This window comes from Phycodurus eques, chromosome 20 (genome assembly GCF_024500275.1).
Source record: "Phycodurus eques isolate BA_2022a chromosome 20, UOR_Pequ_1.1, whole genome shotgun sequence".
In the NCBI taxonomy this organism is placed as follows: domain Eukaryota; kingdom Metazoa; phylum Chordata; class Actinopteri; order Syngnathiformes; family Syngnathidae; genus Phycodurus; species Phycodurus eques.
Window position 1 is genome coordinate 10,601,587 of NC_084544.1, and position 25,516 is coordinate 10,627,102.

General features: G+C 40.2%; 1 protein-coding gene across 3 annotated transcripts; it reads right to left on the reverse strand.

Annotated features, from left to right (window-relative positions):
* Positions 1-399: 399 nt before the first annotated feature.
* cpne4b (copine IVb) lies at positions 400-24,255 on the reverse strand. 3 transcript variants are annotated; one of them, XM_061665469.1, is made up of 16 exons: positions 24,022-24,255; positions 20,143-20,333; positions 16,542-16,721; positions 13,391-13,462; positions 13,149-13,223; positions 12,618-12,701; positions 12,433-12,522; positions 8,922-9,020; positions 7,414-7,500; positions 6,828-6,887; positions 6,599-6,732; positions 6,407-6,461; positions 6,217-6,268; positions 5,605-5,738; positions 4,325-4,561; positions 400-1,220 (listed from the first exon to the last, which is right to left on the reverse strand). In XM_061665469.1, exons 2-16 carry the CDS (start codon positions 20,311-20,313, stop codon positions 1,089-1,091), a joined length of 1,662 nt encoding a protein of 553 aa, XP_061521453.1. In that variant the 5' UTR covers positions 20,314-20,333; positions 24,022-24,255; the 3' UTR covers positions 400-1,088. The 3 variants fall into 3 exon arrangements, with proteins under 3 accessions (XP_061521453.1, XP_061521454.1, XP_061521455.1); XM_061665470.1 differs by having other exon boundaries at positions 24,018-24,255; XM_061665471.1 differs by lacking the exon at positions 7,414-7,500.
* Between the last annotated feature and the right edge of the window lie 1,261 nt (positions 24,256-25,516).

Sequence of the window (25,516 nt, forward strand, 5' to 3'; positions counted from 1 at the left end):
AAGCACAATTCTAAATAAACTTGTGCTTTGGTTCAACTTTTGATTATGATGGCTGTAGATTCATAAATAAATATGCAGGTACTCTTAATCTAAACTGTCATAAAGCTGTCATTCCATTATGACTCAATTAATAATTCAATTGGCTCTCCACATCCATATGATGGGAATTATAGAGCTGAATAGTTAGTTAGAGCGGCGGTAACTTCTGTAATTCTCATTGCATTGCTAAACTATCCTCAGCTCAGTTCATTAAATTCTCCAGGATGAGACATCTGCGCCCCTAGCCTCTCCTTGTGTGTTCATCTGCTTCATTTCTTGGAATTGCCCTTAGAGAGGGGATCGATTTTATACTTTAAACACACCCTCTTAGATGCACACACGCACACACAGCAAACTGCACAAAATGACAAAAGCAAAATGCCTTTATTATCATCAACATGCGGTTTACAGGGAAAAACAGTTCACAGATTTGTGTCTACAACACACACCTATCTATCCCTGCAAAACTCTTTACAATTTAGGAAGGTTATTAAGAAATTATTACAATTATTCAGTTATTTATGCCCCCAAAAACCATTCTGTAGAAAAAAAACAGCCCAGAATGTCATTGAAATGACAGAGATACTTTATTCCATAACCAGCAAGCATCTACAGGGGATTTGCTAGCAGAATTATGCATGCCGTTATGCAAAAATACTAACAAGGAAACTAATATTCATGTAAATACAAAGTGCAATGCTAGTTCTCAGAATATATTCATCACATATGTGTGAGCTATGCACCTGCTAGTTATATAAATAAGGTATAGTGTCATTTCTTTAGGTAGGCTGAGGTCTGCATGCTGGTTCAGTAGACTCATTTCTATAAACATCTGTAAGATATACAAGTAATAATTCCCAGGTAATGCCATCATGGCCAAACATGCAATAGTCATTGATGGGGTTCAAACTGGTTCACCAGAACAAGCTATTTCTCTGAGCTAGACAATTGTCTATGTATTTACATGAAGCGCTGTGCATGTGTGTGTAGGTAAGCAATGCACATTTGTATTTTAGTGTAAACGTGTATATAGTATAGCCAGTCCATTGTCAGGGACTGAAGGTCCTTGTTGACTCATAGTCCGACATACACTTGGGTTTGATGCCTTTAGCGTTATAGTAATCCACCACCTGGTTTGGGACTTCTGCCAGAACACTCTTTGCCAGGGCAGCTGGGGATGCCTGCCAATAAAGAGACAGACACAGAGAGAGGAGAAAGCTGAATACATCAAGACTTGCGCATTACTAGCCATGCGTGACTCTTGCAGGCTGGAACTCTCTGTTGAGCCTCTCATGCTGTCATAGGCTGAGCACAGTGAGACTGACATGATCAGACAAGCTTATACGCGGAACCCAAGGACTTCGACATGTGGTCCTCTGGGTCTTGGTTGGCATAAAGTGGGAACCACTTTACGGTAAGGGAACTCTTATTACGGTCTTATAAATAGTTCATAGATAAGTGCTTGACATTGGGAGAATTTCTAGTTGATTTTCCAGGTATCTGGACTGTGGGGCCTTGAGATATGAGTGAGTTTTTCAAGATATGAGCCATCATTCAAACGATTTTTTTTTGTTTTCACTTGTGAGTGCAAACCTGAAACAGAAGCGCTGCATGGTGACAGTGAACTTAGTTCAGCTCACTTCACAATAAGCAGCAGTTTGGCAATTAGTAAACAATTCCTTAAACAAGAGGGTCCAAGCTGTTTAATGCCACCCCCAGTTGAAGTTTATGCCGTTTCCGTCCTTTTTGCATCGGGGACCATAACACCAAGTTATCAAAATGGGTATTGTATCATTTGGATATATTTTTTTCTTAAGTACATTTCATAGTCTCTGTGTTTTTACTTTTACTTTAGAAAAGGAGTCAAATCAATACCCATAATTTTGCCAGTCCTTTTTTTTTTAACACAAGTATCTGTACTTCTACTTAAGAACAGAGTGTGAGTACTTCTGCCGTCTCTGGTTATTGATGATTTTGGCAACACAGTTGACTGCCGTGCACTTAGGTCAAATAGTTTGGAATTTAAACGCAAACTTGGGTGAAAATATGCCTCAAATTTAGACAGAACTTCAGAGATACTCTGCACAGATGTCTTATGTCTTCTTCTTCTTCATTTTCTTCAACACTTAGTCCAAAAGAAGGAGCAACCTTCACAAGAGGTGTCAAGTGCATAAAAATGAGAATTTCAGCTGACAGGAAGATTATACACAGAAGTTACTGTATGTGCAGACTCACACTTAAAGCACTTGAACTGTGAGGCTGTGATGTGCTAATCACTATTCCATTGGCTCCCTCTCCACATTGGCCAATTTCAATTATATACATATTATTTTTCCCCTTTGGTTTATTTTGTGAAAAAGTGCTGTACCCATCCATTCATTGCCTATGGCTCTTGTCCTCATTAGGGTCGCAGGTGAGCCGGAACCTCTCCCAGCTGTTTTCGGGCAAAAGGGAGACCACACCCTGGACAGGTCGCCAGTCAATCACGGGGCAACATTTAGAGTCGGAAAAGCAGTCAAACTCACATTCACGCTGTCACTGTGTCGGAACGCAACCCACACTGCCTGCACGGACGTCAGGGCAGTGAACCACGACGCCATCAGTGATGAAGAGTGCTTTCAATAAGTCATCTTATTTGTGAACAAAGAAAGACTTATGATGAATAGAATCACTAGCCCTGCAGTAAAACTGTGAGCTTGGGACTGAGGGATGCCCATTGCAGGCTAGAAATGTACCTGAATTTGCATAACATCTGGTCTTTGTTTCAAATCAAGATATGGGCTGGTATATGTTTGAATTCAAGTTCCCTGTTATGACACACACTACAATTCGTAAAATAGCCCTCTATGCTGTTGTGCATAATACAAACATACAGTAAATCCAAAACGTGAAGAAGTTTAACAGTTTTTGCCACATTATTTGCTTCACTTCAATGGACACTGTGCTGATCCTTCTCACTCCTTGGCCACCTGGAGGCAGTATAATGCAGACATACCGATATATTGTACATCGAGCAGGTCTCGGCTCCTCAGTAAGCTGCCGTAATACTTGTTGCTCTTCGCAGCGGAGAAAGTATATATACCCGTGGGTATTGTTATATTTTCTGGATACATGTTGCTCCGTTTGCGTTCAAATATCCGTTGCTTAACGGCACGGTGGTTGTTTAAATACGCATACGCGCTTTATGATTAAATCACAGATCAAGATCAAAATTCTTTGCGCACAAGTCAAAGCAAAAAAACAAATCACCCGTATGACGGCTCGTATCACAAGAAAACTTGCAAGTCGGGTCACTTGTATCTCAAGGCACTGCTGTAAATGACTAAAGACAAAAGTTTTCAACATCCTTAGCTTTTCACCTTGCACACATCCAACAGACACAAAACCCTCCAAGTCAGTCGCTTGCTCTCTATCTCATCGTAATTCCCTGAAACAATGCACCATCAAAGTACGCTCTGCCCCCTCCGCCTCCTCTTCCTCTAATTTCCATCCCCACTGGTGCTCTGCTCCTTCCTACCTGATACATCCAACTCTGCCTGTCACACACTTGCCCGCTCCTCTTAATCCCCTCTGAAAAGAAACGACGGAGCAGAAAATCACTGCTCCACCTCTGTCACACAGTCCCTTGCTCCCTTTTGTCATTAGCTCCACTCTTGTTGACCCGCTCCTCCACCAAAACACCAACCCGCCGACAAACCACTCCTTCACCTGCTCACTCACTGTTCTACTACCTGCACATCGTTTTATCAATATGTTCAAGTTCATGTCTCCCTACACCCACTTTTATTGAGTCCCCATCTATCTTCACACAAACACACACATCCGCCGGACACACTTTTCTGTTTGGTTAGATCGTAATCGGTTGATTTCTCAACCTGCCAAAGAGCAAACTTGGCGTAACAAATCCAGCCAAACGGCTCTGTCAAAACCTGACTACATCAATGCCACTGTGTACACACACGCACACACAAATATACACAGACGGATCAGTGATGTGCTGATTATACCCGCACACCAGATTTGGCCATCATGCTTTCTGAGAGTAAGTGGAAAGTTGTAGAAATTGAAATGGAATGTTTTCGTTCTTATTATTTGTCTGTTGTATGACAAGATAGTGTTCTACAGACACAGTGAACAATTACTCTAATCTTGTTGTTAAACGACAGAAATCTCACTCGAAAAGTTAGCTCTGCTGCATTCTTACTGTTGGCAGATCTCCGCATAGAAAGACATTCCAGACTTGTACTTGTTATATTTCATCATCTCGATTGCCATAGCCACCCACATGCTTGAAATCCTTAAAGGGGACGAACTGGACGATGTCACGGAGGACGGGCTCGCCCTTGGGAGACCGCAGGATGCCATCGTCGCCGTCCAAAATTTGCATGTCTGTGAAGTCCGCGTTGCCCACGCCGACGATGATGACGGACATTGGTAGATGGGAGGCGTGCACGATGGCCTCCCGCGTGTCGGCCATGTCGGTGATGACGCCATCTGTCAGAATGAGTAGGATGAAATATTCCTACGGCAGCACACGGGAGGGGAGAATGTTGAGGTCAAGAAAGGGGAGGATGTGGAGAGGCATGTGCAATAAAAAAAAAAAAAAAAAAAAAGGGGAGGAAGCAGTTAGAGCAGGGACATCAAGGGAGGCAGAGTAAATAAACAATGATTAAATGCAATTCTTTTAAATTTGACTCCTATGGTCTGCGCTTTATATTGATTATCTTTTTGAATTCAATAGTTTATTTCATAGTCAAAATTGCTGAATTTGCATAGTTCCTGTTCAAATACACACGTACACGGGCGAGCCACCAAAAGCGGCAGCAAGTAGCTTCGCCTAACCTGTAATTGGCAAGTGCCTGCAAGTAAGTCAAATAGTTGCCAACAACTTTTACATTTCTTTACATTCGATTTAATTACTGTATGTCATTACTGGATGTTTCTATGAAGTGCAGAATTATAGAGGGCAATGTTTCTGGATAAAAACACATTGCCAACGATTTTGTTGGGTTTCTGGGAAGGCTGGAACTGACTAATGGCATTTCCATCCATTTCAAAGGGGAAAGATGATTTGAGAGATGATTGCTTTGAGTTGCAAACGTGGTCACGGAATGAATCGAACTCCTATCTCAAGATGTTTTTAAGGATTATATAAAAGTATCATCTTCTTTTCTTTCAACTTTTAAGTTACTATGATTAACATTGGTTCTACTGCTGTATAGTGAGGTGTGTAGCATCCATTTCAACTCAGGTTCATGTTGGCAAACAGTTATATTATAAAAGGTCAAAAGTAGTTTCTTGTCAATCTAATTTGAGTAAAACCTCATTCTTATCCTGGAGCAATATAAAGGCGCAGATACATTTTTAAATTAATAAATCCTTTCATTACCATTTGCAACAAATTCTTCATATATACAGTAGTCCCTCCTCCATCTTTCACACGTTGACATTATTGTTATGCCATGATGAATATGAATTATATGAAAAGGAAAGAAAAGAACATGTCCCTGCAAGTTTTCTCTCTCTCTCTCTGTCTCTCTCTCTCTCTCTCGCTCTCTCTCTCACCATGGCCTCTTTGGTGTGCATCTCCTCAGAGGCAGACGAGGCTACTTTCTGGATGATTGGGGCGATATTGGTGGGCCCATATAGCTGAATCTTAGGAAGGCAATTTTGGTAGGCCTCAACCACACCTTGGATTCCTACAACACAAATACAAGCAAATACATTGCACTGATATCAACGCAACAAAGGTCTTGTTCTTGGGAAAGTATTTGCTAAGAGAATCACGTTCATGCGATCTCACCACACTACAGGGTGACGGGACCGTTGTTTTCAAAATGCCATCATAATACACACAAACCAAACATGGCACATCTAAGTTCACAGCAAGAAAGCAACAATGTGCAGAGAACAGAACAGAAGGCCATTTCACACATACAGATTAGTGTTATTTCTCTCTGTGTCTTGTAGCTTGACATAGTTGCGCAGCGTAGTGACAAATCTCCCGACTGGATGTGTGTGTGCTTGCATGTGCGATACAGGAGAAAAATGGCTCTGACTGTCTGAGAGTGATAAAAAGTGATACTGTAGAGCTATTGCCATCCTGTGATGCATGAATGTGAACGAGTCAAGACGATCGAAAAAGAAACTCCAAGTATGTGTGTTTGCACATCTCACCAGCACATTCGGGATTGTCTTCATCAAAGTTCACGGCGAAATCATGTGACACCTTCATGCGGACAGAGAACACAGGGCCTTACTGCTACGGCACAGGATTTACAGAATTTACAACTACACACATACGTTTGCCTTTCATCTGGAACAAAACCTGCGCGCACACCCACACACATGCACGCACACCTCCTACCTTGAAGTCAGGCGGTATTAAAGCTCCAAAACCAAAAGCTGGGAACATTTTATCGCTGGAGAGACCCATGATTCATTGAACAGACAAGAAAGAGAAAATAAGATGAAAGGAGTAAGAATTAATGAGTGTGTGTGTATGTGTGTGTGTCTCTCCAAATAAGGTGAATGGTGATGGTCGGAGCACTCGCTCTACCTGTCATAGTCTTGGCAGATCTCCCCCACGGCCACTAAAGCTTTGAGATACTCATTGGGCTGGTAGGGATGGATGTAATGAAGGGAACAGCTGTTTCGAGGATCCCCATTGGATGCTGTGAAGTCTATTGCCACCTGGGACACACAATATAAAGCGCTCCCAGAGTACGAGTGGGCAAAGGCAGATAATAACTTTACATTTGGTGAAGATTAGACTTGACGGAACTTACTGTGAACTGGATTTGACAGCCTCCCATGATATAATCCAAGAACGAATACATTTTGATGATCTGTCATGGGAAATATGTTTGAGGAAAAATAAACTCTTGATTATTATGCGGAAAGTTGATGAAAGTTGTAACCGAGCAGCGTTTATGCATTTGCTGGATAGGGCAGTAAAAGTGACAGTTTACACCCGCAAAAAATATTCCAGCCTTTAATGCCATAGCTTGTAACATTAAAAAGGTTATTAATCCAGCGATACAGTATGTTTATTGTTGTGGTTGTAGATTGCAGCGGTATAGAACTGCATTTCATCATACACAGGTACTGTATTTGTAATACTTTGCTCCGCTTAGCAGGATGCCAAACCATTGCAAACAATAACTACATTTAAAAAAAGACAGCATTGTTAAATTAAACTAACAGCGTCAGACAAAACTAAGCATTATCATCTTTGTATGGACACAAGTGTATTGCATTGGATTGTAAATGTGTAACTGATGCTGGAAGAAATTCCTAATGAGGTTAATACAGTAGATCAATTTACAGATATTAATTGGATGTTAGCAGTACGCACGGGGGCTTATACTTTACCTTACAGTGGTTAAGAAAGACGACACCAGAGTTTCTGTAATTCTTCTTTTTTATCTGGTATTTAGGGTTGATGCACTCCCACTGAATCTGGCCAAATTAGTTAAATATTATAAAACATTCAGATTATACAGTGCAACATCTAAGCAGAAAAGGATGGTATGCATAAATAGGAAAAGTGTCAAATACATAATAGTATGAAGACAATAGAGATATGAATATTAAAACTAACAATAGGCATATTATTTTAATGGATCAGACTAATATTGACACTTGCAACTTGAGCCTGACCGATTTATCTTCAGGCTCATTCATTTGGGCCAATAATCCTCAACTGAGACTAACTGCATTTTTTTTTTATACTCCAAGGTAAACTGACTTTAAAAAAGTAAAACAATATAACACCACACTTTAGTGCCCCGTGTCAATAATATCCTCGTTCAATCACACTTTTATGACACATGAAGGAGAGTGTTGTAGCTTTATACACGCAGGTTTTAGAAGGCATATTGCAGCATTTTTAACATTGTGTCAGTTGCATCTTTTTGAAATAAACAAAGATACTGTATATGCAACTGTTAATTGCCATGTCGACCAATATCTAATATAAGAATATTATGTAGTGGGTTAAAGTTGTGTAATATGTCTTTGTGGGATAAACAGGGTTACTAAATAAAGTTCCTTATTTTAATTTGCACAACAATGGTAAGCAAGATTGATTTTTGAAAACTCAAAAACCAACAAGGTGAAATAACATTTCTTTACTCATTACAACAGTGAAATGAAAGATATTGCAAATGAAATGACTGTATATTAGGCATCAGGCTAAAGACTAACTGTATAAAAAGGAGTTCATTAGCTTGACCCTGAAACATTTAAAAACATAACTGTAAGTAAACACACCTGATTTCTACACTAACAAACTGTGTACATTCAAGTAAAGGGAAAATTCTAAAACAACTTCCGTGTCCCTGAATTGATCTGAGACGGTCTGGAAAATGTGTTTTTTTTTTTTTTTTTTTTTAAACTCATGGACATTGTGTCCTTCACACTATGAAGGAACAAGATGCACACAGATTGCTGTCAGAGCAGAGTTCAGCAGCCTGGATTGGTGATGATATGGGGTTGTGTCAGTGCCCATGGCATTATGGGTAATTTGCACATCTGTGAAGTCATCCTTCATGCCAAAAAGGCATGAAGCATACTGTGCACTGGCTGACAGCTGTTGTTGTTTTTTTCTTTTTAGGAAAGCGACTACTGTTGCTCCTCACAGCAAGACAATGTACAAATGTAAGCTATTTTGTGTGTCAGAAGTGTAACACGGTGGGAAACAATGTTTTACAATATTGTACAGCCGTTAAACTCATATTGTATTCAATTAAATATTTGGTGAACATCATTCACGTTGCTGGCTGTTTTGATTACACCTCACCCAACATCCCAACTTTTGACCAATCAACACGGGAATAGTGTGAAGCTGCTTTTCTGCAACGGTGCATTTATTTTCTCACCTGCTTGCCCTCCTGCTCTGCCCTCATCTCCTTGAATGTGGTCTGAAACTCCCCAATAAAATCATGCTTTCCATTAGAGTCCCAGTCCCAAACAGTGCACTGAAACAGACACAGAACCTTCATCTAAAGTGCACCTGCTGCAACACTTGAATGAATACACATGCACGCACACGGGAAATGCCATGCTGAATGATTGATAACGAGGTGTTGGTGGGGGGCAATGGAGCGGTGAAATATTAATCTGAGGATGCTGAGAGAGATGTGGCCTAAGACACACCGTGTTTTGTGTTTGTGCGTGATGTTTGTGTGTCCCTTATGTGAGCTCCCAAAGGAGCCCCTGAACAAGATAAATGGTTGCAATTCCCAAGAAAATGTGAGAGTCAGCGGGCCACAGCACGCGCAACAAAACTACACCGTTCTTTAATTTTAAAGGGGCTACAGGCAACGATTGTAAGGCTGTCTGGGGTTGTTTTAAAAATCAATACACAAAACACGAACACAAAGAGAGGCTTTGGATTGTCATTCAGTTGAAGAACGATGTGACCTCTGAGGTTGAGGTTACCCTAACAACTAGCAATCACAACCAATTCAGCAAAGCCTGATTAGAAACATCAACTACTGGTAATCCTCTTATTTCCCCATCTCCCACTCTAACTGGCAAGTGGCTGAACCCAAAGTGTTATGTTAGGGGGATTGCGTTCGTGACCAGGTACTTGGATGTAATTTGTGTGTAAGTGTGTGTTTGTGTGTTCACTGTGCAACCTCGTTTCCACTTCAGCAGCGCAACAGGGTTAGGGGGGAAAAATGACAAAGCCTGGTTTCATTCACTGAATCCTTACTGCTGAATAGAGGCAGAGATCAACAGACAGATGGGAGGTTATGCAGAGATGTGTATAAAATATATATATATATGCACGATAAGGGTGATGAATTTATGCATTGGTCATTTATCAGCCTCGTGAGAAGGAGGCGGTGGGAAGATAGAAATATGTGCCCTGCCATTTCTCACTATACCGCCCTGTATGTTTCAAACAGGTAGCCCAGGAATCCATTGCCGATGGCATGTATGTGTGTGTGTTAGCCCTTTCTTCTTGCTGTCAAGATCCATGCAGAGTTAAGACGCCTCTGAATATTTGATGATCAAGATCATGTTTATTCATGGAAAAAAAAGGATACCGTTCTAAGTCGATGTGCAGGGCTCCATACTCACACTCATTTACACAAATCTATTCTGGCAAGCAAAGGTGAAAGTTTAGCTATTTCAGCGCTGTCACACCTGCTCCTGTTCTTTAAATAACACAGTGACACCAAGAAATTGTGAAGATGACCTGAAGTCAACCCCTGGCAGGAGACAATAGGTATTACACCACACACACACAAACACACACGTACGCACGCACACAAACACACATAGACATGTATTATACAACCCCAATTTCAATGAAGTTGGGGCGTTGTGTTAAACATATATAAAAACAGAATACAATGATTTGCAAATCATCTTCAACCTATATTAATTGAATACACTACAAAGACAATATATGTAATGTTCAAACTGATAAGCTTGATTGTTTTTAGCAAATAATCATTAACTTCGAATTTTATGGCTGCAACACGTTCCAAAAAAGCTGGGATAGGTGGCAAAAAAGACTAATAAAGTTGACGAATGCTCATCAAACACGCGTTTGGAACATCCCACAGGTGAACAAACTAATTGGTAACAGGTGGGTGCCATGATTGGGTATAGAAGGAGCTTTCCTGAATTGCTCAGTCATTCAAGCTGTACATCAAGCAAGAATTGGAAAGAATTCCACCTACAAAGCTTCAACAATTGGTGTCCTCAATTCCCAAACGTTTATTGAATGTTGTTAAAAGAAAATGTGATGTAAAACAGCGGTAAACATGACCCTGTCCCAGCTTTTTTGGAACGTGTGAATTGGGGTTTTGTATATATATATATATATATATATATATATATATATATATATCCCGAGACCCTTGTGAGGATAAGCGGCTCAGAAAATGGATGGATGGATGGATATATATATAGATATATATATAGATATAGATATATATATCTATATCAATATATATATACGTTCTTCAGAAACCTGAAGAAACTAATTTCAAAGACACAAAAATAAATATGTCAAATTAATTTGAAAGAACGAATGACAAACGCAGACTTGTAGTGAAATAGACAAAACAATTGTGAAATACACGGTTGTAGACAGAGGTGGCAAAAGTCCACACACAGTGTGCTAAAGTAGAAGTACAGATATTTGTATCAAAAAAGACCCTGAAAAAAAAAAGCTATATCATACGCTGTGTAAACGTATGCAATGTATGCACAGCAATCACACAGATTCAGATGTAAATTGGCAGAACTTGCGTTGTTTTTTAATTATCAAATAGATATCAGTATTGCTGATGAAGTTCAATATAATCAAATTATATATAATTTTTCATCTCTGAGTGAACTTATAGTGCTGTTTCATGTGTGTAAACAAAGATGGTTTATTTAAGACCAATTAATTAGTGTGGTAGTTTATCAATCCATCCATTTTCTTGACCGCTTCTCCTCACTAGGTTCGTGGGCTGCTGGAGCCTATCCCAGCAATCTTCGGGCGCGAGGCAGGGTACTTCCTGAACCGGTCGCCAGCCGGTTCAGGAATATATAAGTATATATCCATGTACATAGAAACAAACAACCATTCGCACTCACATTCACATCTACGGGCAATTTAGAGTCCTCAATCAACCTACCAAGTACGTTTTTGGGATGTAGGAGGAAACCGGAGTGCCCGGAGAAAACCCACGCAGGCACGGGGAGAACATGCAAACTCCACAAAGGCGAGGGCCAGGATTTGAACTGCAATATTGCACCGTGCCGGCGTGGTAGTTTATGTTATTTATTTAAAAAAAAATATATATATATATATATATAGTTTTAAAGTGATATTGTTGAGAATTTGTTTTATTTGCATATTCCTATTTTATATTTTTGTCGATTTGACATTTATGTGCAATTTAAAAAAAAAAAAAAAAAATCAGAATTTACTCACTAGTTACTAAATACTTAAGTAGTTTATTCACCGAACTCTTAATTTCTCTCACTCAAGTAATTATTTAAATGACTAATTTTTACTTTTACTTGAATTGTATTAATCCAAATTAACCGTCCTCCTACTTGTGTACAGTTTTTGGCTACTCTAGCCACAAACAACATGTACCCAACTCCCCATAACTTTGCTATGTAGCTTAACAGTTGCCCAAAAATACAAGTTCAAATGGTGAAAAAGAGAGAGAAAAGAGAGTGCAGTATTTGTCCATCCATTTCCCAGTTAACAGGCTGTTTTATGGTTTTACGAGGATGGTGTAAGATCCATTGTGACACAACTGGTCCCACTTTTGTACAAAACTGTTATAAAAAGCTTGTGAAAACAGAATGACTAAAATGGTGCCGGAAATTGTAAAGACCTGCCATAAATGATAACCATTGCAGACTCACCTTTAGCTCCCTTTCCTGGTCTCCACTGCAAAGAGTGTTCAAGGAAACTTTGAAGGATTTCCAAACGGGGCTCAAGTTATTCATGACCGTCTGAACGAATATGAAAAAAACAAACAAACAAACATAAATAAGACTCTTAATGCTCACTGGATATACCTCCGTATGTGAGCATGTACTGTAATTACCTCTGTTCGATGTACAAGAGACTCGCTTCCATCATCATTTATTCTAAAAATCTCCAGGAAAGGATCTGACTTGCTGAAGAAGTCCTTCAGAGGGAAAGTAAATCTATGAGGCATCACCATAAATCATTCACACAAAATAAATCATTATTTCACCCTTGTCTCTTCCTAGTGTCCCACTCTAAATTGTCCACCTCTCCCTTGGTGACTTCCACAGTTCCCCTAAGGCACAACCTGTTTGGATTAGACATTCATGACTGTGCCTGTGTGCATGCACGGGAAGCCTGAAAATTAATATAGTTATCTCTGTGCCTGAGATAGTTGGTGTTATTTAGAGTGCCTGAATATCTCAGCGGGCCTCATTTCATTCCACATTGAATTTCCATGTACTGTATTGCAGAGGAAAAGCCATCACACCCCGTCACCTAAGCTGACACACACACCTGACTCTCAGCGCACGTGAACATGAAGTGCTATCTTAAAGCGGAAACTAGCAGTTTGTGTCATTCAAAGTGCCCACGCACTCGTACAAACCTTGTCGTCTAGCTTACGAGCACTGAAGGAGAGTTCAACGTAGTCGTCATTACCAGACAGCTCCTCCGCCGTCACCTTTTGAGTCGAGAGAGCGAGAAGAAGAAAAATTAGATGAGAGGAAAAGAGATGGAAGTGAGCCACTGATCACACTGAACATGCAACTTTATCACGTTAATTGTCATCGAGTTGGCTGAATGCAAGAGGTGATGTGAGTGCCAATGTGTTGGGCTGATTTGTTATACCATGATGGAAGACTTTCCAGCAGTATTTCCCTGTTTGAGAAGGGCTTTGGTGAGTTTTCTTTGTGAGACAATCTGAAACCAGTACATAAAATAAAGAGAGAACATCAGTACAGGGGATGACAGCATACGAAAATGTGCTGCCTACTGCCCTTATTGGTGGAGTTGGTTAGTTAAAATAGCCATGCCTCATCACATTTGGATGTGATTCCAAATAAATTTGATTAGCCTTGCAAAACATACAACAGTACAGCAGTGCCTTGAGATAGGAGTGACCCGGCTTACGGGTTTTTGGAGATGTGAGCCAGTTTTTGTTTAGACTTTGAGAAGAATTAGAGATACTAGCGCTGTATGGTGGCAGTGAACTCAACTCAGCTCAATTCACAACAAACAGCAGTTTGGCGTAGTGAACAAATAAAAAAATAATAATAAAAAGGAACACATGTTTTGGAATGTCGGAGGAAACCAGAGTGCCCAGAGAAAACCCACACAGGGAGAACACGCAAACTCCACACAGTCGGGGCCGGGGATTGAACCCCAGGCCGCAGAACTGTGAGGCAGATGCACTAACCAGTCGTCCACCGTGCCGCTGGTTGTAAAACTAATTCTTTAAATTCTACTTAACTAATACAGACTGCTATTTTTCAAAACTACAGACATTTTGGTTGTTTTTTTGGGGTGGGAGGAGGTTGGAACAAATTAATGGCATTTCCATTCATTTCAATGGGGAGAGGTGATTTAAGATGTGAGTGTTCCGAGTTATAAACACGGTTAGGAAATGAATTGAATTTATATCTCAAGGCCTCACTCGTGCTTCTTAATGGCCGGCAGGTTGCAAAAAGAATATTATAACAACTAATCCAAAAGTAGTGTTCGATAAACAATGTTACTACATTGTGACACAATGTTCCCAAAGCCTTTCCAAGCAGGTCAGTTCCTGTGGTGTTTTTCCGCTGCACCAACATAAAGCACTATGTGACTATTATGAACCAAAGCTCTTTATAAGACTTTTATTGAAAATGCTGTTGGCTTTATGTTATCCAATTCCAGTAAACCACTGGCTAACACTTTAAAAAATCCTCTTCTCATGTGTCAGTAATCCAAGTCTCCCTTCGCTTTTGTAAATCTCCCATCTTTGTGCTGTCCAGGTCATCTGCAAACACACATTTTATATTTTTGTTGTGTTTGTGGCAAAAACGGAATTTAACCTGCTTAGCTGGCATTTCCTGAGGATCAGTTTAGGTCATCAGTCTTCTTAATGAGTGCATTCCCTATTTTTACCTCTAATTGCCCTTGTTTAATGAGCACAACTCATAAATAAAGCACACATTTAAATATTGATTGCACTATCGTTAAGAAGGGATCACCACACTTTTAATTGTGGTATTATGGAAAAAGACTGCATGGTGACTGGAAAGGCGCCAGTTCACTTCCCAGCTAATGTGTCCTTGAGCAAAGCACCGAACCCCTTTAAATTCTCTATTTTATCCCATTGGATACTCGTACAGGAGGTAAGTAGCCAAATTCACATACTGTAACATAAGGCACATTTCTGAACAAAATTAGTTTTAAGCAGCGCAGTGCCGCAAGTCAGGGCTCAAGGACATCTATCCCATAATGTTAGTGACAGTAGCTGACTTCAGGCAAAAAAACGTCCCATTGGGATTCCAAGCACTGCAGCTGTTTGCCTCCCTATCACAGCAATAATAGGACACCGTTGTGTGATACACAGTTAAAAGATCATTGAACTGAATTCCATATGCAGCCTCTCATTCAAGTCATGCATGCTGCGCTGTTGCGAGAACGAGCCTGACAGTTGCGCATGCAGCACGTGTATAATGCAATGTGATATCACGCTTAATTCAGTCAGTGTTAAGATAATCATACCCTGGGGTGTCTCGAGGCCGAGGCTGCAGCCCGCCTAAAAGCTCCTCAAGCCCTCCCCAAATTATTTGGTAGAATGTGTTTATGGCAAAGTTTTTTTTTTGTCATAGCCCCCCTAAAACCGATCTTCTGCCCCCCTAAAAAAAATATTGGTCTTAAAAATATGCCGCACCCAAAATGATGATGTAATGATGACTATTGTCCTGCATAAAAATGGTTTCTTCCTGAAAGATGCAGGCTTTTTTCTGTAACTCTGTGTGAAGAAAGTGTCCTCTAAAAAAACACAATCCCACCTCTATCTTGCTGGCATCTAAATCGAATTTGAGCTTTGTGCTGATTACTGATCCTGCCATCTAGTCACTTTAATTTCATCAGTGCATAAACCTTTTGAAAAATCAGTCAGGTATTTCTTGGCCCCTTATTGATGTTTTAACTTATATGTCTTGTTCAACGTTGGTCAGATTTCAGCCTTCCTTACCTCGGCCATGTCCTTGAGCACTGAGCACCTTGTACTTGCACTTTCTTTCGACCCGGGTGACCTTTTGTAATGAAATGTTTGATAGTTCTGTGATCATGACCCCAAATCTGTGCAATCTCAAGCGTGCCGCATTCGTCTGAAAGATCTTTTACAATTTATAGCTTTTCAGAGTCAGTCCAATCTCTTTTTTGGCCCAATTTTCTAGAGGAAAAGATTCTGCCAAATACTGTAACAATGCACACCATGATATATGATGTTGCTCTCCTTAAGCCACACCCTCCCTCATCACACAATACACATTGCCCAATATGTTCAAATCCAATACGCACTACATTTATACAGCTTGAAGTTGAGAAATATGTGTTAAAATGATGATGTCACAATATCAATAAAAAAATAACAATGTTCTTGCTAAAAAAATAATTAAAAATCTTTATGTCTGTGTATATTCTCAATCGTCCAGGTTGTGGTAATCAAAACGTGTTAAAACAAGGCAACTGGACTCTTCTCGTTTGTTGAATTTTTGTTTTTCTTGTTTTCAGAAAAAAAATCGTGGGATTGGTTAACAAAACAGTCAAAGTACTCCCTTTGCTAACGAATATGCACACAATGTACATGCGACCTGTATATAGAGTAGATGTTTTTGTGTCACTTAATGCACATGCAATGTACACGCATTAGCTGGCTCATGCATAACACTTCACCGAGAAAAGATACAAGCCCGACCCCTCCAATTGTACACATGTAGCATGCCACAATTGTTACACCCAATTACATAATCATGACAGCGACCTGTCCCAAGGTGCACTCCATGGCCCCGAGGAAGTCAGCATCACGGAGGCCGTTGTTGCCCGAGCTGATGTCGTGAAGTTCAAAACGAAGCCTTTGGACCTCTTCAAAGTAATAATCCACCAGGAAGATCTTGGAGAAGACTGGGCCGCTACTGCTGCGGATCACCTCTGTACGGTCCACCTTCCAACACGCACACATACAAACACAATTACCCAAGTTTTACCATAAATTCATGTATGAGCCATCCATCCATTTTCTATAGCACTTGACCCCATATAGGGTCATGGGAGTTGGTGTGACCATGGACTGGTTACCAATCAATCACAGGGCACATAAACTGTAGACCTATGATTCTCAAAGTGTACCATTGGGGTATGTGGGCGCCCACAAATATAATTTACAACATTTCAATCATGACATACAATCAAACATATTAGAATCAAGCTTGTAGCTACGCATACAGTCTGTTTGATTTTTTTGTTGACAGTACAGTACAGTACATGTTTTCACTTTTCATGTAAAAGTAGAGTTGTAGAGTTCACTTAAGTTTTAAGTACAATACATTCGCATTTAATCTTTGACTGTTTTGTTTTTTTTAATGGAAGTACAATTTTATCTAACTTATGTCTTTTTTATTTATTTAAGTGCAGTTTTAATGTTCAAACTGTGCATAATGTTACAGTGGCACTCAAAGAACCTCGTTCTCTGTTTCGTAGAACACTTAGGCCTACTGTATAATTGTATTTTAATGTTGGTCATTATGTTGGTACTTGGAGAGCTAAGTATTTCTTGAGGTAGTACTTGGTGTAAACAGTTTAAGACCAGCTGCTGTAGACTGACAACAATTCATACGCAAACTTACACCTATTGACAGTTTAGATCTTCAAGTCACCAAACATGCATGTTTTTGGAATCTGGAAGTAAGACGCAGTACCCGGAGAAAACGCCACACCGGGAGGCCGGAGCCAAGATTCAAACCCCAAACCTCAGAACTGTGAGGCAGACGTGCTAACCGCCATCCACCGCTACTATTTTTGCTACATGTCAGGATTTTGCATAGGTTTTGTGTTGCATTATTATCTATTATCACTATTATCACATGCAGGTACAGTAACACTGGAAGGATGATACTGTACTGTACGTTCATAAATGCCTAATTTCACTGATATTTGGCCACTTGGAGGCAGCAAACACAATACTGGGTGACATCATGTGATAAAGTGAAGTTTATTTTTGATTTCACAGCAATGTTTACATCTATTTTCTGTTGTGTCCCTTTGAAAGTTGATGAGCCCATAGTCATTCTCCTTTAGTGTCTCTTTTAAGCTTCTGCCTTTTGGTGCAGTGGAGATGCGACAATAACCAAAAAGAGTACTGTACGTCAGAACTCAGTTTCTGAACCGGAATGGACTGTCTCCACGAATGTAACCCATAGATTTAATTATTGGACTCTAACAGTAAATTGAAAGGCACCACATTAGTGATAAACCATTGTATCCCTAAATGTACAATAAGGTGCAATTTGGAGATTGCAACTGTTCCGTTTTTATTGTGGTGCACTTGTAATGTGTTTTTTTTTTTTGGTCCTCAGAACTGTACAAAAGAACGGATGTCATTAAATATCCAGCACACTGTCGGTGTGCATCGATTGTGAATCAGCCGACTTCTCAGCACCGCAGCCGTTACAAATACAATTAGACAGCACGACATTGTGCAGACTTATCAACGTGCTGTTTGACTACACATAGAATATAATTGTTCTTACGTTCTCTTCCCAGGAAGGAAGAAAAGAATAGAAACATAAATCCGTCTGGTGAGGCTGGTGGGCTTTTGTTAACTCTTGTGCATGCTCTTCCTCTTACACACACACGCACACACACACTGGCACAAAGTGAAGGTCATCCAAGCAGGCTCCATGCGTGAGCATAAATGTGCCTCAGTGTCTGCAGCATCATGTTCTTGTCTGCTACTGATTATGTAAAGCGGTGACATGTGGGGTGCACATACTGTATTTAAAGAGAATGCTGTGCGCTGGGCATAAGTCTGTCTTTCCCCATAGAGGACAAGGTGATGACGAGGATCCATTTTGCCCTGACATCCTACATTTTTCCCTCCATACTTCTCTCCTAAAAAGTTAAGGTCACACATCTTCCACATATATAGAGTACCCCTACCTTAACCCTAACATGAATAGAAAAAATAAAAGTAGAAAAGGAGTTGCAATATCAAAAATGCCGAAAACATTTCATGTCCACATTACAGTTTTTCTCAGTCGCTTTGGTACAGTTTTTGAATCATCCTCAACTATTGCAATACATTACGAGCATTACTCAAATAGCGAAACACCATGCATTACCTGTAAAAGACACTCATTTGCTCAAAATCCTTCATTTATTTCTCAAAAGTAAATATCTGTGTCAATGAACAAGTCTACAGAATAACAAGTCTTTGTGTCATTGTGTACGAATAACACAGTCAAATTGATTAGTCATGTTGTCAATATGTCAGTACGGTGTACTCTGGAGGGGCCTTCTGATGGAAACTGCAACTGAGGTTTTGATGACAATTAGTCCAAATTCAAGGTTACACCTTAGTGTACGCTGAAAATTGATTGCAAGAGACCGGACAAAACTCACTTTTACGCTTTTACTCAACAACTCTCAACTCAAGCTTATTTTTATAGCACTTTCAAAACAGCCACAGCTGCACCAAAGCGCTGTGCACAGAACAAAAGTAGAAATGTGAACATAGTATCGTCTCTTCAGGGAAAAAAATGGAGATGCAGTGGCAGTGTTGAAGGAATTACAGTGCAGTCTTTCTACACCTGATATTCCTGGCTGTTGGGCCACAAATTCTCATCTGCATCACAATTAACAGCTTCTGTTGTGATGAGCTATTTCAGAGAACTGCTTCATCAGTGGTTGATCTAACGCTTCACACATTTCCCTTCATTGAAGAAAGTCAAGTTTCACCTGGGGAAAAATAAGGCGAATGGAAATGTATAGAAATATGCTTCACATATTATTACAACTTTTTCAACCATTTTGCAAGTGAAGACTGCGATAAACAAATGCCTAAATGATGTGGGGGGGAGGGGGGGGGGGTGGCAGACTATTCAACAGAGGCCCATTATAATATATTTGATCAACATGAGATAAGCAATTAATGTTGTTATACAACAATAATTTGTCATACAACAATCATTGTTATACAAAAATCATTTGCATGGATGTGCAAAAGCATTTCCAAATTGTTCAAAGAAGTGAGGAATTGCCACAGTGACACAATGATGTGTGTCAAGAAGACACACATCATGTGAAGATTGAAAAAATATCATTGAGAATTTCAGTTCTGATCTGACAAATGTACCAAAGCGACTGAGAATAACTCTAAAATACAATTATGTAGTGTATGTATAAACATGACTGCGTTGCAATAAAAAACAAGAAATTGCAAGAATTGACGACAGAAAAAGCAGTAAAGAAAAGCAGTAAAGCAGTAAAGAGGGAAAAGTGTGTTAAAAAAAAAAAAAAAAGTGTGTTAAAAATTGCAGGCAATTTATCCACCCCATCTTCCCTCTCTCTTCATCACTGTACTCTACCTCAAACCACTGGCCATGAGACTGCATCTTCAAAACCACGCAAGGGTCGGGTTTGGAGAGGGCGTCTCGGTCTGAGATTCCCCGACAGGCCACTCTCAGCTCCACTTTGGTTAGGCATGGAGAGCTGATAAAGCCCAGCGTGGCCTCTGCAGACTCGTAGATATTACTCATCGTGAATGCACAATCACGCCCTAAAAGCAGAAAGGGAGAGAGAATAACATGTGTCCGTGTAATTTAAGCACAAGTCAGATAGATAGATAGATAGATAGATAGATAGATAGATAGATAGATAGATAGATATGAAATATTTTCAAGAGGGGAAGTAAGTAAACACTTGAGATAATGTTGTTGCAAAAGTGTGCACACCCTTTTATACCTAGGGATGTGGCTGTTTTCTCACTTAACCAACCACATTCAAACTCATGTTAAATGAGAGTCAGCACACCTGCAACTCTTTAAAGTTCAATGTTCTGGTAGGATCACTGATGGTGTACTGGTACATTCACCTTAAGGCCGTGTCGGTTCAGTTCCCACTCAGTGACGGTGATGAATGTGAGTGAGAATGGTTGTCTGTCTCTATATGCCCTGTAATTGACTGGATAGGGTGCAGTCCAGCTCAAACTCGACCCTGAACAAGATGATGAAGATGGATGGATGTTCTAGAAGGCTTTTCCTAACATTTATATATATATGCGTAAATATAATTATTTGAAGCTGTGCAAGAACATGTTGAAATGACGATGTGTTACTTAGAGACGCTAATGGCTGGATCAATGAAGTCCAGTTCAAAATCAACAGATTGTTCCACAACTATCTATGCCTTATCCTTCAAGTGAAGCACTTTTCTGTCATTCTATCCTGGTACTGCAGTGATTCTCAAAGTGTGGAGAATCGCTGCCCAAGTATTGTTCAGTGCTATTTAATTTGTTTGTACATTTGCATTTCATCTTTAAGAACTGGGTGTTTTCAAACATGTATTTAGGTACCTTTTTCATTTAACTTTTATGTGCAACATATTTTCATTGAATCATTATGCAACTACAGTTTTTTAATTTCCTTACATTTAAGTGCAATGTAATGTTCAAACTGTGCACAATCTTACAGTGGCTAACAATAATATTAAATATACTTTTTAGGGGAAAACAATCAGGCTACTATGCTTCTGTATTTTAAGGTTGGTCATGATGGTGTTACTTGGCAAGCTATGTGTTTTTTTTTTAGGTACCTTTGTGTAAACGGTTTGAGAACCACTTTGGTACTGTATTTAGAATAGTATCCATCCTACCATCTAACTTTATGATATTTTAAAAATAAAATTCCCTTTTAAAAAAGCATTGGAGCATCATCAAACAACGTCCGCTAATGCCTCATAAATATGAATACGTTACAATTTCACAAGCCAGATCAGTCTGACACCTGTTTAAAACCAATAATGAATTTATTGCTAAAGACACTGCATCACATGTATAAAAGATATCAAAATGCTCAGACCCACTCTGTGGTTCCATAATGTACAAACCTCGGCTAGCCTCCAGCCAGTTAGTCTCACCCCAAAGGATAACCACAGGTCTGCAGATGTGCTAGATGGTACAAAGTGAATATTAATGCAGTGGTCTAGTAGTATCCTCCTTAGGGATTTTAAACTCTTGGAACTGGGTCTGACTCTGACCTGGATCTCGCTCCCCGCATCCTCCATAATTCATGTTTCTTGTGTGTGTGTGTGAGAGAGAGTTGGTGATGATTATTTTTAGCTAAGTGGAGCTAAATGGGCTGTGCACTCAAAAACATGTAGACATGGACAGAAGCACAGAGCAGGTGTGTGACATACACCTGACATATACCAAGGTGGTGCCCTCTGTTCCTATGTGTGCATTTTGCATTGTGCTACATTGAATGTGTGTGTTTCTGTCAGTCCCTGTCCATTCCAGCTAAGAGCAGATGACAATGATAGTGAAGGAAGTTAATAGTCTACCATAAAAGGTATCGTGAAAAGAAGCTGAGATTCAAAGCAGGACCCTTCAAACTGTGACGCAGACTTGCTAACCACTGGTTCACTGTGCTGCTTTTATCCATCAACAGATTTTCATAGTACTTATCCTCCTTAGCGTCTCGGGTCATCTGTTCACAGCTGACTGGGCGAGAGCCGGTGGGCACCCTGGACTGGTCGCCAGTCAATCGCAGGGCATCTATAGAAAAACCAGCATTCACTCTCCTATTCACAGCTTTCAATTCACTATCAATGACATACATAAATGAACTGCACTAATCAGTACATAATGATACAACAACCACAAACGTTCTCTAGAATTCAAATAGGTGGCAGTATTTCTCAGCCTCATTCTCCCTATCAATTAGTGTCTGTCGGGCATCTGCAAAGGGTGTGTAGTTTTGCTGTATTTTAGCTTTATTTAATTTCCAGCGTTTAAACTCTTTTAAACGTATATGACCAATAAAACATTGGCCATACAGCTAATAACGTTTTTATGACCGAGACAGTTTGAGCCAGGGATTAATTCATTTTAGATTGGGGGGGGGGGGGGGGGGGGGGGGCAAACAAATCTTTTGTTGTAGTTATGATTTCCCTCTGGGGGCAGTTATGAATGTGAAAAACCATAGAAACGTATGATATATATATATATATATATATATATATATATATATATATGATCCATAAGATTTCAATTAACACAATGGCATATAATTGTAAACAAAGGTCTTTCTTTCTTTCTTTCTTTCTTTCTGATGCACGATGATTCGCCAACATGCCAAACCACCAGCGTGGTTACCAACTACTGGTAAGGAAGACTTGTTTGATGTCAGATTTATTTATTTTTTGCTTTAAGTTTCGATTGCTGTAATCGTCAGCCTTCACAAGTACCCGATACCTTGAAATAAGGCCAGTACAAGCCGATACAAAAATTTGAATTCATGGAAAATTGTGGCAAGAAAAATTGTTAAATTAATGATAAGAAGGGATATAGGAAGACAAAAAAATGCTTGAAATGTCTGTTAAAGACACACAAAATGATTGGATTGGATGTGCCCCATGACCTTTAGTTTGACACTTATCTCTTATAGAAAAAATAAATAATGCTCTGAAATTGGTGTGTATTTTAAACAGAAACCAGAAATGGTGCGTAACATTTCTGCAATGCTCTATGGGTCGCAACCTCCACACTGTGACAATCAGTCGGTGTTCTACCCTGACTGTGTCTGCGTATGCCCATTCACCTTCGCCGGTGCACGTGCGACGGTGACAGCTGTGATATTAATGATTCGGTCACAGGAAGACTCAGGACCACTGCTATGGCGCTTATTGATTAGCAGACAAGGTGCAGTAGCATCGCCTTTCAGCGGCATCCATTAAAGAGGTGGCGTGTCACACAACTCAGGTTAATAGTTATGGTACAGGAGACCGAATTATGTTCAGCTGACTTACATGACACCAAAAATGGATCTATAGGATGGGTATCAGAACGCAGTGCTTAGAGCTGAGGGCTGAGGGCTCAGCTGTGACCAGGGTGTTACAGGAGTGAGGGCAAGAAAGGGTGAATGAAGAAGAGAGAAAGAGAAGAAACAAGAAGCAAAGAATCAAGCGACATTGACCACGCTTGCAGGGCTTCTCTTCCCTTACTATTCATGCAACAGATTTCTGCCTTCAGCATTTTTGATTTGATTGGCAGCATTTAATATGCAGAATCATAATTTTTTTTTAACGCCAGCCTTTTTTTGGGGGGGGGGGGGTGCCACTGTCCACAATGTACGCACTCTGCAAATATTTTTGAAAAGCATGCAGCACACTTTTCATGCACAATGTAGAGGAGGTGAAGCAGCAGCAGCTTCAACACGCACACACACACACAAACAAAACTCACTCACTTGGAGAGAAGATCCGAACAAGCCAAAGAACTTCCCCGCTGTTGACGTAACAATCACGGGCGCCTACCTCGCTGTGCCCATCTCCCCGGTCCTCTCACACTCTTTTGTCTTTTAGGATTTCAGTCACCCACAACACTGCAGAGCTGAGCGAGGATGGCGATCACAACCAAGTATTAGAGCCGAATTCAAATTCCCAGCGGGCAAGCGCGGCTAGGACGCGCTCCTTTCCCTGGGTTCACTCTGGATGAAAAATGGAAGGAGGAGGAGGAGGGGGCGGACGGGCGGGCGGGCGGTGCGCCACTTAACCGGAGTTTGTAATCCGCTGACTCCACCGGGGGGCCGCGGTGAGCGCACAGCAGCCAGGGACCCCGCTCGACTGGCAGTGCAGTCTAGCAGCGTCATCTAGTGGGCACGTGGGTGGTAGTGTTGCCCCCCCCCCACCGTTCTCTACTTTTGATTGGCTCGGATGCGCTTCAGGGGTTTTATAATAAGCAATGACCGCACACCTGAGACCAGTTGGTGGTCCATAAAAAAGACCCCGCAGCAGCAAGATTAGTTTTCTGGCGGATGTATTAAAACCTTTCAAATACAGCACTCTCCAATGTGGCAACTATGCATGAAGTTTCATAAATAATTATATCTTGTACAGTAGCTCAATTTGGTCATTCTTTTAAACGATTTCTTATGCGGTTGCAGTTTGTTACATATAGTATGTTGGATTGCCTGTAATATTTTCTGGACAATTTGAGATGAATCAAATACATTTGCCTTTATCTATTTTCATGATTTGCCATCAGAGATTGAGTTCATAGATTACTTGACACATCCAAAACAAAACAAAAACAAAAAATTTTGCTTTATGCAGTGCAGTTTTACACTAGTGCAAACTACAATATAAATTCATTTAAATCCCCCCTAACACACACGCACGCACAAACCCAATCCACAGCGTCAATCAAAGATGAACATGATTACTTTTGTAGAGTTTAAATCTTTTCAGTATGGGAGTCCATACTTTGTCCTGTACTTTTACTGAGTTTGCATAGCTGATTTTGTTTCAGTACACCATGATACACATTGTGCCTTTTCTTGAAGCGTAAACCCTTTTTTAAGGGTTTATTTAACAGAACGTATTTCATCAACAAGGTACGTGGAATACACAAATGCAGTGTGATTAAAAACTTTAAGAATCACTGAACAGTGACAGGCAGTGAATTTGATATCTGGGCCTTGAGTGGAAACTTCTCCGTCTTAATCCTTAAATCAACAAAAACACATTAACAACGCACAACTGTGCTACATAATATAGGTAGGGCCAGTGATACTGATTAAAGGGGTTTAAGTGGGCAACAAAACCGTAACCCACACCCCACTGTTGACAAATGTACTTCGATCAGGAAAAGCATTCGTTATATTTGGAAAAATTCCGTCTGCAACCCCCAATCGGTTTTCCAGGGGCATCACCAGTCTGGTGTGTCCCGGGCAGACACACACC

Coding starts and splice junctions, on each gene's coding strand:
- cpne4b (XM_061665469.1), bottom strand. CDS start 20,313: ATGAGTAATATCTACGAGTCTGCAGAGGCCACGCTGGGCTTTATCAGC. Junction 6,269..6,406: donor TAATACCGCCTGACTTCAAG/GTAGGAGGTGTG, acceptor GTCCGCATGAAG/GTGTCACATGATTTCGCCGT. Junction 5,739..6,216: donor AGACAATCCCGAATGTGCTG/GTGAGATGTGCA, acceptor TTTGTGTTGTAG/GAATCCAAGGTGTGGTTGAG.